This window comes from Taudactylus pleione, unplaced genomic scaffold (genome assembly GCF_031769625.1).
Source record: "Taudactylus pleione unplaced genomic scaffold, aTauple2 ptg000093l, whole genome shotgun sequence".
In the NCBI taxonomy this organism is placed as follows: Eukaryota; Metazoa; Chordata; class Amphibia; order Anura; family Myobatrachidae; genus Taudactylus; species Taudactylus pleione.
The window spans coordinates 36,217,086-36,237,428 of record NW_028284495.1 but is presented as its reverse complement, the minus strand read 5'-3'; the positions used below and the strand labels follow the sequence as shown (position 1 = coordinate 36,237,428).

General features: G+C 44.3%; 1 protein-coding gene across 6 annotated transcripts in view; it reads right to left on the bottom strand.

The window, feature by feature from the left end:
- PTPRM (protein tyrosine phosphatase receptor type M) overlaps positions 1–20,343 on the bottom strand; it is a 900,933-nt gene that overhangs the window by 420,713 nt on the left and 459,877 nt on the right. For all 6 annotated transcript variants that reach the window (XM_088469672.1, XM_088469673.1, XM_088469674.1 and 3 more), the window contains exons 10-11: positions 17,060–17,261; positions 13,747–13,849 (exon numbers count right to left, since the gene is read on the bottom strand). In XM_088469672.1, coding sequence (XP_088325798.1) covers positions 13,747–13,849; positions 17,060–17,261 — 305 coding nt within the window. The remainder of the gene's footprint in view (positions 1–13,746; positions 13,850–17,059; positions 17,262–20,343) is intronic.

Sequence of the window (20,343 nt, the reverse complement as noted above, 5' to 3'; positions counted from 1 at the left end):
AAATATTTATACCAGCATGTCATTTCCAATGCCGGGGTAATCCAGGTCTTCAACTGATTACTATATAAGTTTTGTATATGTTTTCCATAACAATTCTGTGTATGTTTTAGCTTCCTTTTTGCACACAAATTCAGTATTAATAATTTGCTTGTAAAATGATATGTTTCTTCCCAGTAAATGTAAGTAGTTGAAAACGTAAGAAGAGGGAAAATAGGGAAGAGTCACTGTGTTTCAAATTTGAATAAGTAAATTCTCAAAACCACTCAAAAATATGGTTGTATGTTGTAGTGGGATTTCACGACAGTTCTGTCCAGCCAGAACCGATTGAGGATGCTCATGAAATGTTGCCATATTTCTGGAAAGGTTTCTCCCATGGCCACATCCCATACCACTGATTTGAATCAATAAATAAATGATTAGGCTTGCAGTCTAAGAGGTCTATTTACTAAGCAGTGTTAGGAGACAAAGTGAAAGGAGATAAGGTACCAGCCAATCAGCTCCTAACTGTCATGTCACAGGCTGTGTTTGAAAAATGACAGTTAGGAGATGATTGGTTGGGACTTTATCTCCGTTCACTGTATCTCCATCCAAGGCTTAGTAAACAGACCCCTTAGTACCTTCTCCCATTCCTCTCTAAAATTCTCAAATGGTTGCTTTTACAGCTTTTTAACCACTTGCCAGGCTAAGCTTTCCCTGACATGGTCGCATAAATAAAATCGTGTTGGATACGTTTTAAATAGATGTTCTTGACCTAATATAAGCTTTAAAAAAATTTTCAATTTCTGAATGGTTTTTGGAAAAAATATTACCCAGTTAAGACACTTTCTCTCAACTCACTCACTCTTTGACATTTTCAATATGACTTCCTCAATGTTCACTCCACAGAGGCTGTCCATTCCATTATAACTAATGATCTGCTCATGGCTACGCCAAAGGACCACTTTTCCCTGCTCCTTGACATATCTGGCACATTCGACACTGGTTGACCACTCTCTCCCTCTTCATAGCCTTAGCTTCCTTGGCCTTTCCCTGGCTCAAGTCCTACCTCTCTGATCATTGATTTAGAATCTATTTTCCCCTCTTCATCCTCTTTCGCTCAGAGTTCCGCAAGATCCTCTTCTTGTCCCAATACATTTCTCCCTTTATTCTTCATCTGTCTTGGTCAACTCATTTGCTACCTTGACTTTCAATATCATCTGTGTGCTGATGACACTCTTATCTACTTTTCCTCCCCTGTCCTCCCTCCTCTCTGGAGTTTTTGACTGATTCTCTCCAATATCAACTTAGATGGCAGAATGCTATGTAAAGATCAACATATCTAAAACTGAGCTTGTCATTTGTCCTCTACCAAATGGTACCACACATCCCCCTGTCTCTGCAAAGCCCTCCAATGGCTCTCCAATCCTTCTAGAGTACAGATGAAACTGTTAAATCCTCACATACAGATGTGTCCACATACATCTATCCTCCTTGTGCTACAAGTTGCATTACACATAACGCGTGAGCGGCGTGCAACTTGATAGCGCTAAGTGTTTTTCATGCAACTTTTTCCCTTAAAATGTGCATTATTTGCAAAGTGATGTGAATAGGATGCACAATCGGCTTATGCAGATTAAAATGATATGCAACATGCCTATATTCTGTGTGGGAATGCAGTTATATATGCATGTAAAATGCTACGTTACAGTGTCAGTGGCTGTGACACTGTAACATAGCATTTCACATGCAGATACAGCCGCAGTTACATACAGAATATAGGCATGCCGCATATCATTTTATTCAGCTTTAGCTGACTGTGTGACCTATTGTGTGACTCACTGTGAGGTTGTGACTGCTGCTCTGCCGGCTGCCAGTGGGTGCTGCTGGTGAGTACGCTGTGTGGGTACTATAGGTGGCATAATGTGTGGGTACTACAGGTGGCATAATGTGTGGGGACTACAGTGTAGCATTATGTGTGGGCACTACAGGTGGTATAATGTGTGGGCAATAGAGGTGGCATAATGTGGGTACTACAGGTGGCATAATGTGTGGGCACTACAGGTGGCATAATGTGGGGGGTACTACAGTGTGGTATAATGTGTTGGGCACCCACTGCATCTCCCTGTCACCCACTGCCTGTCACCTCTTCCTATCACCCTCTCCCTGTCGCCCACTGCCTGTCACCCTCTCCCTCTCACCCACTAATTTTCCCTGTCACCTCTGCCTATCCCCTCTCCCTTTCACCCATTACCTGTCAACTATCCCTGTCACCCTTTCCCCCTCTCTGTCACCCACTCCTTCTCCCTGTCACCTCTCACCTTCTCCCGTCACCCACTGCCTCTTCCCTCTCCGTCACCCACTGCTTCTCACCTCTCCCTGTCCCCCACTGCATCTCCCTGTCACCCACTGCCTGTCACTTCTCCCTATCACCCTCTCCCTGTCACCCACTGCCTGTCACCTCTCCCTATCACCCTCTCCCTGTCACCCACTGCCTGTCACCTCTTCCTATCACCCTCTCCCTGTCACCCACTGCCTGTCACCCTCTCCCTCTCACCCACTAATTTTCCCTGTCACCTCTGCCTATCCCCTCTCCCTTTCACCCGTTACCTGTCAACTATCCCTGTCACCCTCTCCCCCTCTCTGTCACCCACTCCTTCTCCCTGTCACCTCTCACCTTCTCCCGTCACCCACTGCCTCTTCCCTCTCCGTCACCCACTGCTTCTCACCTCTCCCTGTCCCCCACTGCATCTCCCTGTCACCCACTGCCTGTCACTTCTCCCTATCACCCTCTCCCTGTCACCCACTGCCTGTCACCTCTCCCTATCACCCTCTCCCTGTCACCCACTGCCTGTCACCTCTTCCTATCACCCTCTCCCTGTCACCCACTGCCTGTCACCCTCTCCCTCTCACCCACTAATTTTCCCTGTCACCTCTGCCTATCCCCTCTCCCTTTCACCCGTTACCTGTCAACTATCCCTGTCACCCTCTCCCCCTCTCTGTCACCCACTGCTTCTCCCTGTCACCTCTCACCTTCTCCCGTCACCCACTGCCTCTTCCCTCTCCCTGTCACCCACTGCTTCTCACCTCTCCCTGTCACCCACTGCATCTCCCTGTCACCCACTGCCTGTCACCTCTCCCTATCACCCTCTCCCTGTCACCCACTGCCTCTTCCCGCTCCCTGTCACCCACTGCATGTTATCTCTCCCTGTCACCCTCTCCTTGTCACCTTCGTGCCTTTCTTTGTCTACCTCTTGCCTCTCCCTGTCACCCTCTACCTCTCCCTGTCACCCACTACACTTTGAACTTGGAGTAGGGCGGAGGAGTGGGGCCCAAAGCAAATTTTTGCACCTGTTATACAGCCCTTCTAGTCAGTGGGTTCCACCACTGACTAGAAGGGTTGAATAAAGTGCAGGGAGGCTAGATGTATATGGACACATCTGTTTAAAGCCTTCCACAATGCCCTCCCCCTCCCCATCCTACATCCTCGACCTTTTGAAGAAATACTATCCTACTCGCACACTCCAATGTAATGCTGCCTCCTGTCTCATTACCTGCCCTCCTTGACCTGTTGTATATATTTCATATGGGGAGATGTAATAAGCCCTGGAAAGTGATAAATTGGAGAGTGATAAACTACCAGCCGCTCAGCTCCTAACTGTCATGTTACAGGTTGTATTTGAAAAATGACAGTTAGAAGCTGATTGGTTGCTAGTTTATCACTCTCCAAAGTATCACTTTCTAAAGCTTAGTATATTTGCCCCTTAATGTTCTGCTTTGCATCCACTGGTGTTTATTTGTCTAATATGTTATATGTTATACTGATGCTTGTTCCTTCTGTGTTTGTACAGTACATATGTGTTTGTACATTGCCGAAGTCGCGCCAAACTGCCTTTCTCGGCACGTCAGGTTCCGAGCGACTCTGCTTGCACCAAGCATCAATTTTGCATCTTTTGCGCTATAATGTGCATTTTAGTCACAATCCGATAGGACAAAACCGGTTAACAAGATGGAACTCATTAATTTGATATGCAACACTTGAACATCTGTGTGTGAATGCGTCTGAATGTTTACATGAAGTGCTACGATGCAGCAGGCGCAGCTTTTTTTTCACGCCAACTTCCGTTGTGCTTCATCTGCAACTTTGTACATATTTAAAATGAATTCCTCTGCAGATAAAGTCGCAGTCTCTAGTACAGATTGAGTAGTGTTTCACTGCATCTGTGATGCGAATAATAGGCAAGTTTAAATAAAGAGTTACAACACTATACCGTTCAGCACCGCTCACTCGCACCAGGCGTCCACGCTGCATGGCGTATTGAGACTTGGTGTATGAGGACACATCTGTATGTTCTTACTGTTAAGCTTACAGTTTATTTTGTTTTATTGTAATAATCTGCAGTAGCATCTTATAAATTATCTATGATTCATATACATTATCTATGAATTACAAGCAATCAAAAACTATATCTAAACTTTACCTAAACAAGGTTGCAATATAAAATTTCTGATTTAATGTATCTTGAAAAGACAAAATAATCGAATAAAAATTATCTGCCCGATTATACAATTAAAGAAAATATACTATATGTAAAAATGTATATAGCAAATGGATTTACCATTTTATTTCTTAGAGATTACCCTCAGCATAAATATATATATTTTTTTTTGTTTACTGAGTTACTCTTCAGTTGTTCTGAATGTTTCAATAAGTTTGTATTTTCTCTTTCTATTTAGCATATCCTTTTTTCAGAATTTGTTTATGAAAAATACTTCAGCCAGAAAGGGTTTGATATCCTGTCTAGATTCATGATTATACAGAAATGTGAGATTTAATACACAGATTTAGTATTACAGAAGCAGGAAATGTAATTTTACGATACAGACTTTAATCTTCATACCACGAAAAAACAATGTAGCACAATGCAAGTGTATTCTGAATTACAATGCAAACTTGTTAAAGTAGATAATATTACATGATTAAATAGTATGTGATAAAATGAAAAATATAATATGTTTGAAGGCATTGGCTAATGTCGGCATATAATGGAAAATACACTCATGGGAGATTACTTAGTGCATCATATCAGACTGCAATACGGCAATACAGTGCTGGCAGCAATTACTCTACATGACCACTATATAGGATTCTGCTTTATAGGAAGCTAATCATTGAAATCCTTTACATGTGTGACACTAATAATATATGGTATAATATACTCATTACTGTAAATTATATAGATGTTAGAAGTCCCTGAGGAGTTCTGTAACTATATTAAACCACTGTGCTGTATATTATGCAACAATACCATACAGTATATAAGTATATAAACATGAGGCTTGTATGTGAAATGTAAAATACATGTTCTAAATTTAATTCATAAACATATATAAATCAATATATCAACACAGACTTCATGCGGTATATTTCTTCTGTGTGGCTAAAAGCGATTCTGTAAGGTTTGTATAATGCATGATCAAGGATTATATCTGCAGTAAATGTGATCAAAACAATATGTACACACAGACTGAGGGCTCTTTTTATCAATCCAAGAAAACCTCTATCAGGATAGCAATAACTACAGAAGAAAATAAAAAAATCTTTATTATTTAAATAATGAAATTTTGCACATGGAAATGATATTAAAATATTTATTCCTTTTTTTACATGTTTATTCTATTTTGTAAACAGTTTTTTTCTATCATTTATTTTTTCAACAAGTGGAATTGAAAGCCCAAATTTGGGCAATCAGTCCCACTGTACATGCATTCAGGGCTGCAGACAGCTCTGCTGAACCCCAACACTGGGAGGGGGCATTGCCAATTCGGGGAGGTGTGGCCAGACCCCCTCCATAAAAAAAATACTATGTCTGTGAGTCGCACAGGGGGACTCAAGTGGCAGCTCCGGTGGGGAAGGGGGGGTGAGTGCGATCTCTCCCCACTCGCACATCAAGCAGGGAGAGAGAGAACTGTTTGCAGTGCTGTTGCAGCAGCCTCTCTCCCTAGCCCAACACACAGCACCCGAAGTGCCACATTTACGGGGGGGGGGGGGGGGGGGAGGGGGGGAGAGGCTGCAATACTCGGTGCCCCCTGCCAGGCCTCCCCAACAGGCCCGGATATATAATACCGGATCCCCTCTCACTGCGCCCCTGTGTGTCAGGCCGTGACTGAAGCTGCGGCGACCTTCACAGCCAGTGCTAAATTAACTTCTGGCCGTGACCTGTAAACAGCATGCAGCGACATGACATCATAGGTCACGCAGCCACATGCTGACTCGCCCACACAGTGCACTGTCTGCACACAGACTCTGCAGTAGTGACTGAGGGGGTCTATGTACTAAGCCTAGGAGACAGATCAAGTGGATGAGACAAAGTACCAACCAATCAGCTCCTAACTGGCATTTTTCAAACACAGCTTGTAACATGGTAGTTAGGAGCTGATTAGTTAGTACTTTATCTCCACCGCTTTATCTGTTTATAAGGCTAAGTACATTGACCCCTGAGGCACACACAATCCAGTGACGTATGGTGAGGTAAATGGCTGGGGAGGCACTGGCTAGTATCAAAGCCAGATTTACACATACCTATATGAACCCAAGGATTCATGTGGGCATTAAACAAAGGTGCAGCAGTATATAGTACAGGAAATTTGGTGTGTTTTGATCAGGGATGTGCAGAAAAGGTAGGCAGGGGAGGCAGTGCCTCACCTGTCATACACATTTTACTCCAGAGTTTTGACTATAAAAATTATTAGAGTAATACAAAGAAGATATTTATAATATTTTCTTTACATTTTTATTGTAATTGTTATAGTCAAAACTCTGGAGTATACTGAAGTATGACAGGGAAGGCTCTGCCTCACCTGACTGCACATCTCTGGCAGAATCACTCAGAAGGCTGAGAGCGACAGAGGTGGAGCTCCTCTCTTCTTCCAATGCGTGAGTGGCTATGTCTCTGCAAGTTGATGTAGTTGCAACTGTAAGCTAGTTTTCTTGCCTGTGAGGATCTGACCACAGGTGAGGTCAGATGACAGGTCAGTCTTCTGGGAGGGCTGAGGCAATGAACGTGTTCTATATTTTTCATGTGGGAGCAATGAATGTCTGTTTTATGTTTTTCTTGTAGGGCCAATGGGCCTGACTCAGAGCTGGACGCTCTTACCAGAGCGCTCGCTCTGAATCAGGGCCCTCCTACCTAAAAATGGAGCAGCCTCCTGGCCGCTCGCATAGCTGTGGGTGACCACCCACAGCTTATGCGAGTGGCCAAAAAGATGGTCGCGACGGTCAAGACCATCGCGACCATCGGGCTTGCGACGAGACCCTGTGGTAGGGTCTCGCTGCCGCAAGCCCAGGAGTGCTTTTGGCTCTATCAGAGCCAAAAGCACTCCCACTAACATCACTAGTGATGTCAGTGGGGCCGGCTCCAGACGGAAGGCGTTCCCATGGGAACGCCTCCGTCTGGGCAGCAACGCCCCCGGGACACGCCCACCAAAGGGGGCGTGCTGTCAGTCACCATCGACAGCACGCCCCCTTTGGTGCGAGACCCATAGCAACAGCTTGGCTGTCGCTATGTGGATCTCGCGCATGTGCACGACGGAGCTCCCTCCGTCATGCGCATTAGGGCACCATCGACCCGCTTGCGAGCGCTCAGCGCTCGCGAGCGGGTCTGAATTAGGCCCAATGTGTGTTTTTTTTTTTTTTCTCTGGGGTCAATGTGTGTTTTCTTTTTCCCGTGTGGGCCAATGTGTGTGTTTTTTTTTCTCTGGGGGCCAACGTGTGTGTGTCCGTTTCCTTAGAAAATGGACAGAATAATAAAAGGTTATATGTACAATTCAATCCCGGGATTCCTGGGACTGAGATTTTTTTTCCCCAGGATTACAAAAATTGGCAGGATTGGCTTTTCTAATTTCAATTCCATTTCCACTCCCAATAAAACCTTAGTACTTAGAGCCTCCTTTATCAACGAGTGATATTTTTGTTATCACTCGTTACTAATATTAAATGGTGCTCCAACCAATCAGCTCCTAATTTTCATGTGTTTGAAACTGAGCTGACTGGTTGGAGCACCAATTAAGATTAGTAACAAGTGATAACAAGAATCACTTGTTGATAAATGAGGCCCTCAGATAGGAACAGGAGATGGGGGTGATCTTTGCCTTGGACTCTATTAAACTCTAATACATTATCCCCTTCCTTTTTTTTAAATCTCTGTTGGAGAAATTGTCACAAATAGCCTCATTTTAGACTATCTGGTGGAGCTGCCCCAAACTCTCCTCATTCTGGAAAGATATCAGGGTCACAGTGCACTCTATCACTGGTACATATGTATTCCCAACACCCCTGAGCACAGTCCACTACTGCTATCCTTTCCTGTTACACACATGTACATTTACCAATTTATCAGACACATTCATATGGCTGCATAATGCCAAATAGCAGCCTTTGGAAGTACCCCATCTGCTTCTGCATTCTGCTTCTGCATCAATTATTAATTGAACCTGGAACCTCTACCATATGAATAATAGTATTCTTTGCAATGCCGCAATATCTTTCAACAAAATCTGGCTCCCAAGGGTAGAACATTTCCATGCTTCAATTTGCCTTTTATATGTGCATTATTGCTTAATTTTTATCCATCAATCCCCCTACTTATGAAGCATGAGATGTGTGGACCCCGCCTGGTTCCTCTGCCCATCTTTCTTTGCCTACCAAACTAAAAGTAACTTTAAAGTGCTTTTACAATACTTAAATATATGTATATAAATCACATTTCATTATTATTAATAACTCTATGGCATAGGTTTTTCAAACTCTGTTCTCAGGACCCCTAACAGGTCATGTCTTCCAGGTCTCACAGAATCACAAGTGAAATAATTAGCTCCACCTGTGGATCTTTTGAAATGTGTTAGTAAGTAATGAATACACCTGTGCACCTGCTGGGTGACCTGGAAAACGTGAACTGTGGACCAAGTTTGAGAACCACTGGTCTATGGTATACATTGTACCAATATGAGTTTTGCTTTCAATGCTCTTTGTATATGGTTTCAAAATTAAATTACCTGGAATATTTTGACAATAACTTTAGAAGACTATATTTATGCACCCATAAATGCTCCTGCAAATCCAAATGTCCACCTTCAGATGCTACCTAAGTAATGCCATCTAACCCGCATTTAGCATTAATGTCAGATTCTCTAGACTGAGATCCCCACAGGTCAGGGTCAGATGGCTGCATGGGCCAATAGTTCAGCGCAGTCACACATCCCAAGGCTGCAAGATGGCAAGGACAAGGTATTGGGATCTACTGCTTGGTACTGACATTCAGATGTGACATTCATTTGGGACTATATATCTCTATATATCACAGACACAGCAGGCCAGGCCAGGTTTATAACACTGTAAGCTCTCCTCAATGGGATATAAATTATGCACACAAAACTGTTAAAAGGAAGCATCATTAGAACTGTCATTATTTACAGTCAGCAGCAGCTCCTATTCTCTTGCATGAGGGGGGGGGGCTGCTTCTGTCTGAGGACACGGCACCGGGGCAATGGATCTGGCAGGCACCGGGGACGGCGCATGCGCACAAGCATCAGTGGCGTCGCACATGCGCATAACGCCGGCTTCTAGGGTCCGGCATCGGCTGCAGCCCCTAGAAACCAGGCACTGTAGGTTGTCTGATAGGCAGAGGAGTGGCTCCCACTGAAAGCACGCTCTCTGCTAATTGCAGCCCGAACTGGCAGTCCCGGGGGAGAAAAAACACCTCCCTCTGGAACCGCCTGTCCTGGGTGTGACTTACAGGTAGCGCTTCCAATGGGAGCCATTGAAAACACACTTTAGACTATGGGGAACTCCGATTGGGCCTGAATTAGAGTTGCATGCAAAGCTCAATGTTCATAATACTGTTCAAGGGGAAACATTTGCATCTCTGCAGATCCACAGGGATATTCAGAGTAGCAAGGAAGTCAGACTGGTCTCCACTTGTGTCTAAATGGATGCAAATGGGCAGCAATGGGACATTCATACACAGCATAAGTTTGCCATGGATATGTTGACGGACTTGCGGAATGTTCTGAGGTAACCGTATGCAAAGATCTACTGTAGCTGCTCTCAGAAACAATGTATAGGGGCTATGCAGCTGATTCTAAAGACGGATGGAAATCCACCGCTCATTGGCATAACTACAGTATCAATTTTGCTCCCTCTTCCAAAAAAGTTTCTGGCGATGGCAAAAAAAGTAACTCTTGTGTTTCCTTCTGGCAGATTAATTTGCTCTGGGCAAACAAATTAACCCCAGTGTGTAAGTGCGTGTGTGTGTACCTATTGGAGGGAATATAGAGTATAAGCTCCACTGGGGCAGAGACTGATGTAAATGGCCAAATTCTCCGTAAAACGCTGCAAAATATGAGTTATATAAATAACTGGTTATAAATATAATATTTTCCCAAACCTATAGTTGCTCTATTACTGGTGTTTTTGTCCCTTTCCAAACCATATGTATATTCTGATTTCCTAGAGGGATAAGCTTGTTTAATATCCATGTAAATGAGCAGCTACACAGCAGTTTGAGATTAAAAAAAGCAAGTACTTTTTCCTGTCTTTAGTATATGCACCAGCCGCTGTTTAATGTTTTGGGGTGGTTGTATACAATGTACACTGGGCAAATATACACCAAAGCTTTGCCATCAGGTCAGCTGTCTTTTTATACATTGGAACAAAAGGCTTATTGGTAATTTCACAGACCAATACAGCTACAGACACATGTCACAAAGAGGCTTTCACAAGTGGACAATTAACCTACAGTGATAACAGGGAAAAGAAACAAGCACTCATCAAAAGTGAGTGTCACTCAGGAGAAGCGCCCTCTCACACTGACCTCGGTCCCAGTCAGCAGAAAGTATCAGGACAATTTATACTTCAGGTCTCTCAGACCCAAAAGGCAATAGGAGGCCAGCTGCTCTCTAACGCTGAATGTTGTAATTCAGGGGTCCAGGGAGTGAGTACTGATGTGCCAGGCGGCCAGTGCCCGGTATGCTAGACGGCAAGTGCCCGGTGTTACAGGCGGGCGGGCAGTAAGCACCCCTCACTCAGGACCCAACATACAAAGTCACCAGGGGCAATCTCCGACATGGGCCCCCTCCTGTCTGGCGGCTGGCAGCGCAATGAGTATGCGCAGGTCACCGGGAAAATGGCCACGGCAGCATTTTCTCATGTACTGCACATGCGCAAACAACGGGAAAATGGCCATGGTGGCCATTTTCCAGTCGTTTTTACAACGCCGGACCCCCGCACCGACGTGGAACTCCGGAGAGGTAAATAATACTATGGGTGCAGGGTGTGCGGGGGCCCCCCTGGACCCAGGGGCTCATGTGCCCCGCACACCCTGCCCCATTATAGATACGCCCCTGAAAGTCACCCTATATGAGGCAGAACGAGCCCAACCAGACAGACACACAGCGCTGGGGCTGCACGCACTGGCTGAGCTCTATGGATGCTGCTGCTGATCAATGACTAAACGGAACAAAGGCAGAGATAGGATCGATTCCTGATACACATTCCCCCTCCTGCTGTCCGCTCTCCGCCGACCCCCAGCTCCCAGTGTCCCCTCACCCTGTACAGCCCCAAGCCCAGTGCCTCGGTAACTCACCTGCAGCTGCCGCAAATCAAACCACTTCCAGTATTGAAACATTGATCCCTCATGGAACGCCTCCCTCCCTCAGCGTTTCAATTCTCACGGTTGCCCACGCCCCCCTTCCAGCGCCCCCTAGCCACCACGGGGTCTGCGGGGGCTGTTGTTACACCACTGATCAGGCCCATTATGTGCATCCACAGTAGTGTAACCTATGACCACATTCCTGCTACCAGCCAGTCCTAGCATGCAGCAGTAGTACTATGGAGTCGGGCATGGAAGAGAATAATCAGGTCATCCCTTTTGCACTATATGCAGTGAGACATCTGGCGCGATTTCCGTGCTGCGCACTTTATCGCCAATCTTGCTACTTTTTCCTTCTACTTTTTACCTAAATTTTTTCATTTTCATTCGATTAAAGTGTACTGGTTACTTAGGATTATTGTTTTTTTGCCGCAAAGGAATTGGTATAAAGGAGCAGATTAAGCATAATGATCACTGGTATCGGACCTGTCTTTTGGCTGTTTAATGTAGATTGTGTACTTTTTTCTCAACTTTGATAATTTTTCCTTCATTGCGCTAATTATTTATTAAATTTTAAATCTTAGTTGACATAGGGGCATATGTATCAAAGCTTGATGCGAGATACAAATGTCAAATATATATCACCAACCAATCAGCTCCAAACTATAATTTCTTAAACACAGCCTGCAAAATGTAAGTTAGAAGCTGATTGGTTGGTGATATATATTTCACAATTTTATTTCACATCAAGCTTTGATACATATGCCCCTTAATGTGTACTAGTACTTAGGATGTTTGTTTTGGTGCAGCTAAGTAGCAAATTCTGTGGCGTAATAAAAAGGGCTATTTGGCGCAATTTGTGCATAGGTGTATGTGGACACATTTGTAAGGGCGAGTTGGCTTTAAGCATCTATAAAATATAATTTTAGACATGAAGAGAATAGATGGAATAATTATGCAGTGAAATGGTGGCAAGCTAGTGCTGGTCGGTAAAATAAAGATGTTCCATGGTGGCAGGATGATGATGCTATAATGTTGCATAATGCCACTTGGGGGATAAATAGTGCTTTTTGCAGTATACTGGCCATATCTAATACTATAGTGTGTATAATACAATAAACACTATGTGATAAACTATACATGAGTTACAGTTGTATCTGTCGTGCACGGCATTTCCTTAGTACGATGTAATAAGCATACAATTTTGCCATAGTTAATATTCTTGTAATAGCACTAATCTTTTCTGATGGCAAACGATCACACTGTGAAAAATCTTCAAAGTGGCAGATTTGGATGTTAATCACTATGGCAATGCTTCTTATGAATAAAAAAAGATGATTGAGGGTCACTTCATACAACAAACCAGCTTTACTAAATGGTCAATGTAATGCAAGTCTGCACTGGTGATAAATTATACAGAACTGCTAGGCCACATAAATAAACTAGTAGTAATAAGCAAAGGAGTTTGCCCTGAAGAAACCTCAGGAACAATTTTAAGTAACCCATAAGCATTTGTTTCATGCAGAAGCAACAATGACTATGTATAGTCAAGCATATGTGTTTTTTCATGCTAATGGGGGCACTGCACCCTCACGTTGTCCTTGACTTTCACGTTTCACCCCCCTGAAGCTAGACAAACATGCTGCTTTTAAATCCCAAGTAGCTACATTTCAAAATGGTCCTGCAGAGCTTGTTTTCATTAAAAAGTCCACCTGCTGTTTTATTGTGACACCGCGCCACAATAGTAGAATTAGCTTGGCCAAGCTTTTACGCAGGTAAATATTGAGAAGTTAGTGTAAAACCATCCAGAGTAGAAATGAGTTTTGCTGATAACAGCAAGTAATTACTACATTGCAGGAGCGAATATGCCACCCACATGCCAGTGCTGAGGCTTTGTTCTCCATCTTCAAAGACTGAGCCACTTGCATCTGGATCAAATGCTTTAAACAATACTCAGACACTCATCAAAGTGCTTTCCTTTCTGCTGTTATTTAATTTAATTAGCCCTAATGCAGACATGGATTTACACAGTGCATACTGCTTAGAAAGTAATCCCCAGAAACATATTCAAGAATGTAATCAATTTCATTTTTTTCAATATATTTTTTGTCTTCCCCCGTACCTGACAGGAGCTCCTCTGCTCTGAGCTGGCTTCAGCAGAACTGTCAATGTGCTGTCAGACTGATTCAGAGGTGTTTCCAGCTCATACGCTGGCATAGAGGGTGCTGGAAATACACGCAAAAATTAACTAAGAAAATCACTCTTTTGTTGCATTATAAACATAATTATACAACGCAAGTAACAGGGGACATCTGAACGTGGTGAGAATGTTTGGTTTATTGGAGTAAACAAGCAAAATAGCTGCAGAATGGGGGAAAAAATCCATGAAATCCAATGTTTATGCTGCAACAATACATCACATCAAAGGGCATAACAGTATAAATTTTTCTGCTGCTCTCTGTTGGTTAGAGCCATGGGTAATGACTACAAGTCTTGTTTTATGATCCCTAATTATCAGATATGCAAAACATTCTACTAGCAATAACACTTTTGGGTCCCAGAAAAAAATGGCCGTTGACATTTGGGATCCCAAGAACAATGGCGTAGGAAAAGTTGAGGTCCCACCTAGAAAAGGATGCCTACTACTGGTCTACTCCACAACCATACCAAGCCTCTGTCTATTGGGGTTTAGTGAAAGGCTACAGGGACATGCTGATTGGCAGTAGAGGAACTGCCAGAAGTAGAGAAGGTGTGGCCACTTTGGGCCAGAGGTAATGGCCCCCTCACCCCGGGGATCCCACACCCCATCCACAAGCTTTGCTCTGAGAAGAGCATCTTTGGAGAAGCACATACACAGTGAGCCTACATGCTGGTAGGAAGACTACAGAGGCCTCCTCCTAAGTATAGCCATGTTCCCATTTGCCCTTGTTGATTGGTCTTTGACTTGGGACTATCAGGGTTGATAGTACTTGATAATTATGGACACAGAAGATAATGAAAGCAAGTGTTTCTGTATAAATTCAGCACATTCATAAATTAAGATTAATATCTCAGAATGCTTACAGCAGTGCTCCTCAATTCCAGTCCTTGAGGCACACTAATTGCATGTTTTCTGTATTTCCTTGCTGGAGAACAGGTGTATTATTCAGTATTGACTGACACCTTTTAAAAGATTCACAAATGGTTCTAATAATTTCCCTCGTGATTATGTGAAGAGACATGGAAAACATGCACTGTTAATGTGTCGCAAAGTCATATTTAGGAGCATTATACAAATTATATGGCTGACAAAATAAAGCTTAAATTTTCGCATCAAATGGCTGGAAGTTTCTCAGAAACTTTCAAGTATTAAACTATATTTAACCAAAGTTAACAGTAAGAAGTTCATACCCCAAGGCTGTGATAACTGCTCATTATTATGTGAAACAGGAATAGGAGTAGCCCAGAGGTTTCCAAACTTCACCATCACAGTCCAGGTTTTGAGGATATCTATGCACAGGTCACTTAATTAGTACCTCAGTCCAGTGGAGTAAAATTAGAGGGTGCAGGTGGTGCGCTTGCTATGGAGCCCAGTGGCTTAAGGGGCCCGTCGGCCCAGCAAGCAATCCCCTGCACCCTGCTGAATCCTCCAAGGCCTGGCCGTCGAACATATTAATTACAAACTAGAGCAACCGCGGCGCAATGGATGACTTTGCTTCATAAGCCCTCCCTGCGCCGCGTAGTGTGTCTCAGCCCCTCCTCTAGTCTATGTCATGTGATGTCACACCACATGACATCACATAGGTGTCGGCAGGCACTGTGCACTGGTCTCTACACGGGTGGGTACCTGCCACCGGCATTTACCCAATGACGGACTGAGGCTGAGGCACCACTTACTTACCACTGGAGCGCTGTCTGTGGTTGCGCTCTACTGCCAGCAGCACCTGACCTTCCAGTCAGTGGGGAGAAGATCTGTGGAAGATGTAAGCCCCCCAGGAGGAGGAGGCGAGGTAGAGGGAGAGAGAAGAAGGTAACTAAACTACAGAACACTAAACATATGAAGGGAGGAGGGAAGGAGCAAATTAATGGACATAGAGTGGGGGGTTATAATAATGGACACAAAGAGGGGCAAAATAATGGACACAGGGGGATGGATGGGAGATAATGGACAAAGGGAGAGAACATAATAATGGACACAGAGGGGGGACATAATACTGGTCACAGAGGGGGGACATAGGTAATGGACACAGAGGGGAGACAATAATGGACACGGGAGACATAATAATGGACACAGAGAGGAGACATAATAATGGACACAGGGAGAGAACATAATAATGGACACAGAGGGGGGAACATAGGTAATGGACACAGATGGGAGGCATAATAATAGACACAGGGAGAGAATGTAATAATGGACACAGGGAGAGAACATAATAATGGACACAGAGGGGGGGACATAGGTAATGGACACAGATGGGGGGCATAATAATAGACACAGGGAGAGAACGTAATAATGGACACAGGGAGAGAACATAATAATGGTCACAGAGGGGGGACATAGGTAATGGACACAGATGGGGGGCATAATAATGGACACAGGGGGGACATAATAATGGACACAGGTGAGGGGCATAATAATGGACACAGGCGGGGGGGCATAATAATGGACACGGAGAGAACATAATAATGGACACAAAGGGGGGACATAATAATGGTCACATAGGGGGGACATAGGTAATAAACACAGATGGGGGCATAATAATGGACACAGTTGGGTGGGCATAATAATGGAAACAGGGAGGACATAGGTAATGGACACATAGGGGGGACATAATAATGCACACAGAGGGGGGACATAGGTAATGGACACAGGGAGAGAACATGGGGGAAAGGGGGCACAACACAGTGCATACAGATGATGGAGTAGGACAATACAGAACATACAGATAAGGTCAGGAGCACAACACATAACATACTGCAAATATACATGTATATAAAAACATATATACACTTATATACATGTAAATATATGTATATACTCTGTTTGAGAGTTGGGGGGAGGCTCTTAAAAATTTTGCTATGGGGCCAACAAAGTTCTAGTTACGCCCCTGCCTCAGTCAATTTAATGTAACCATCTGGGCTCAAGCATGGATATCCTTAAAACCTAGACTGTAATGATGGAGTTTGGGAACCTCTGGAGTAGCCTATAAATAAAATGTGACACAGAAGCAACTGGTTTTATCCACAAAGGCCTGGTGAGGAATCCTTGGTTTTGTATCTATTTGTCATTTCTTTAGTATCTAGCTTTACATGCTGCACATTTTATTTGACAGCAGCAAAGCTTCCAGATTATGTTATTGTCATAGCGACTATCACAAGTCAGGATTTTCTTTGAAAGTCAAATAATATTATACAACTACAGATAAGCAAACACATCTCATCATTCAAAATAATACCTGAGATTTTGGTTGTAAATTGACTTGTAATAGGGGGGCCAAAGCCCTTGGCTGTGCTGGCCCTTATTGCAAATGAGTAGGTTGTCCCAGGATACAATCCAAAGAATAGGTAATGTGTTTCATTTCCTTGTTTTATAATCCGGCCACTTTGATTGGATAAATCTATTTCAGGGTCAAAAGAGCTGACTGCCTTGTAGGAGATCTGTGAAAAGAAGCAAGAAGAATTAGTGGAAAGTCAATGGAAAGTCTTCTGTTGGCAGAGTCAGATTACATCTTTATCCGGTAAACCTCTGTGATGTATGCACCGTCAGACATTGTGTGATAACAGATCATATTCCTCTAGACTCTTCAAGACCTGAATCCAATGAAGGAACTCAGCCAAAATTGTTACGAGCTATTACTTTTATGGATGCAAGGACTTAACTCCAGATGGATTACTAATGTAAAAGATGGTTTCTGGCTTAACCTAATACCTTCAAGTTGTTTTCCTGTACACTCCAAATGTATAGACTGCATTCTGCTCTGTCCTATAATAATTAGATTGCCTTGAAAGATTATGTTTTCATAATGACAGATACAATTCCCCATGAAGTGTGCAGAGATTTAAATGCAGTATTAACCTTAACTGTTTGTACGAGCTCCACAAATTGCTCTTGAGATATATTAGACTAGATGTACAGAGCAGTAACAGGGATGGTTAACTCATTCAGTGCTGGTGCCTGCAATACCCTGTTATCGTCTAATGCTGGCCATACACGCTACAATTATCGGGGCAATCCGCCTGATATCGGCGGATTGCCCCAATAATTGTAGCGTGTGTGCGGGCGACCGAGGGTTAAATATTGCTTGGTTGGGCATGCAGGATTGTCCAGCGATATGTACCCGGTAACTGTCGGCCGCATCGGGCAGTGTATGCCCAGCGCAGCCGACAGACGGACATTTCCTGTGTTCCTTCCTACGGAAGGAACAGGGAAATGTCTCCTCCCCCGGGGGCGGAGCGCAGATGTCGGGCTATACACTGTCAGATTTCTCTCACAGTGTATGCCGGCGACATCTGCGGCTGGCAGCCGGCCAGATAAAATGTCTGTCGGTCTGACAGACATTTTATCTGGCTGTGTATGCCCAGCATAAGCGATAAGCTATTTATATTATTGTAAAAGCCACAAAAAAAAATATTATGGTTTATTTATGAAACATTTACAAGTGGGACACAAGTTGCAACATACAGCAGCCAGTCATAATAGCGTCATTCATCTGATATCATTAGGTTGTTAAAGTCTGGTATCTGATTGGTTGGTGGGAGTTACTGCACATAGGGTCTGATTCAGAGATGGACGCGGTTTTGATTTTGTCGCAACCGGCCAATATTTTGTCTACTGCGCATGCGTCTGAGCCGCACTGTGCATGTGCCGCGGTGGTCTTGCGATGGCAGCCATAGTGAGGATTAATTTGCAAAGCATTTGACAGACAGTGACCTTTTGAGGGAAATAACGGGAGAGTATTAACTATGATGTATAGCGACCATTTTGGGGGCCTGTCACAGGAAGCTACTGCGTCTTCTCACGCAGTGCTTCTGGCCCCATTATCTTACTTGCAATGGAAATTCTGGGGAACCATAGGGTTGTGACCAATGTTTCTTTGCATCTTTGTACCGAAGAGGCAGATCGGTTGCCCAAGTTTTTTGGGAGCACCGAGGCCAGGGTTTGCGTCAGTGAACAGGGATTTCCTACACTCGCAAGCTGAAGCTTACTCAGATGCAGCGCGTTACTAACCTTAGTGACACCCGGTGTAGCTTGTAGGACTCCTCATGTGTGCCTCAGGAACATGTAAAAGGGGGCATGGCCTCATGACACAAAGCCACACCCTCTTATGTGTGCCAATCTTGGGGGCGTGGCCGCATTTCACCGTTCTTGGCACACAGTGGGCTTACCCAGTGCTTCAGAAGCTGCTGAGGCAGCCCGCAGCCTCTCCCGTGCCTCTCTCTGAAGTGTGGCTGCTGGATAACACCATCCGAGGGAGTGACACTAAAATAGTAGAGCAGCTCTGTTATTTTGGTGTCACTCCCTTGGATGGTGTCACGCGGTGCAGCCGGCACCACCCGCGATCCGATACAGCACTCAGATCGCTGTTGCTGTCAGGAGGTGTCTGCTCCTATAGACACCTCATGCAGTATTTAAATATTTGCTGGATGGTATTGCACAGCCACATCCTTGCAGCTGTGCCATACCCTATACATACAGGAGGAATGCGAGACTACAGTGGGCACAGGCTAATCAAAACTGGCAATTGAAGGTTTAAGAAATAGTGCCTGCTCTAAACAATCCTGATTTCTGATGTGACATGCAAATGGTGGTGTCAGAATATGGTGAAAACGATATGAATCCATGAAACAGTTCAGGCTGGTGGGGGTGACATGGTGTGGGGAATATTTTCTTGGCATGCATACACATATTGCCCCTTAATACTACTGACCTGAATATTGTTGCTGTCCTTAAGGCCACAGTCTACCCATCTTATAATGTCTGCTTCCATCAGGATAACACACCATGGGGGAAATATATTAAATATTCTAAAGAAGACAGTTGTAGATGTTGCCCATAGCAAATAAGTCATCTTCTAGCCATCACTATAAGGAATGGACTACATACTGTACATGATAGCTAGAAGCTGAATAGTTGCTCTAAGCAGCTTTACCACTTGTCCTCTTTAGAAGGTTTAATACATATCCCCCTAAGTTACAAAGCACACGTCATTTTAACCTGGTTATATGACAATAAAGTCAATGTGTTCCAACAGCCCCCACCAAATCTCAATCCGACAGTGTACCTCTTGGATATGGTGGAACAGGAGAGTTGCAGTGGACAATCTAAAGCAATTGCATTATACTATCATGCCAGCATGGACCAGAGGGCCTAATTCAGACCCGCTCGCGAGCGTTGAGCGCTCGCAAGCGGGTCGATGGTGCCCTAATGTGCATGCGCACGACGGAGGGAGCTCCATCGTGCGCATATGCGAGACCCGCATTGCGACAGCCAAGCTGTCGCTATGGGTCTCGCACCAAAGGGGGCGTGCTGCCCATGGTGACTGACAGCACGCCCCCTTTGGTGGGCAAGCCGGGGGCATTGCTGCCCAGACGGAGGCTTTCCCATGGGAACGCCTTCCGTCTGGAGCCGGCCCCACTGACATCACTAGTGATGTCAGTGGGAGTGCTTTTGGCTCTGATAGAGCCAAAAGCACTCCTGGGCTTGCGGCAGCGAGACCCTACCACAGGGTCTCGTCGCAAG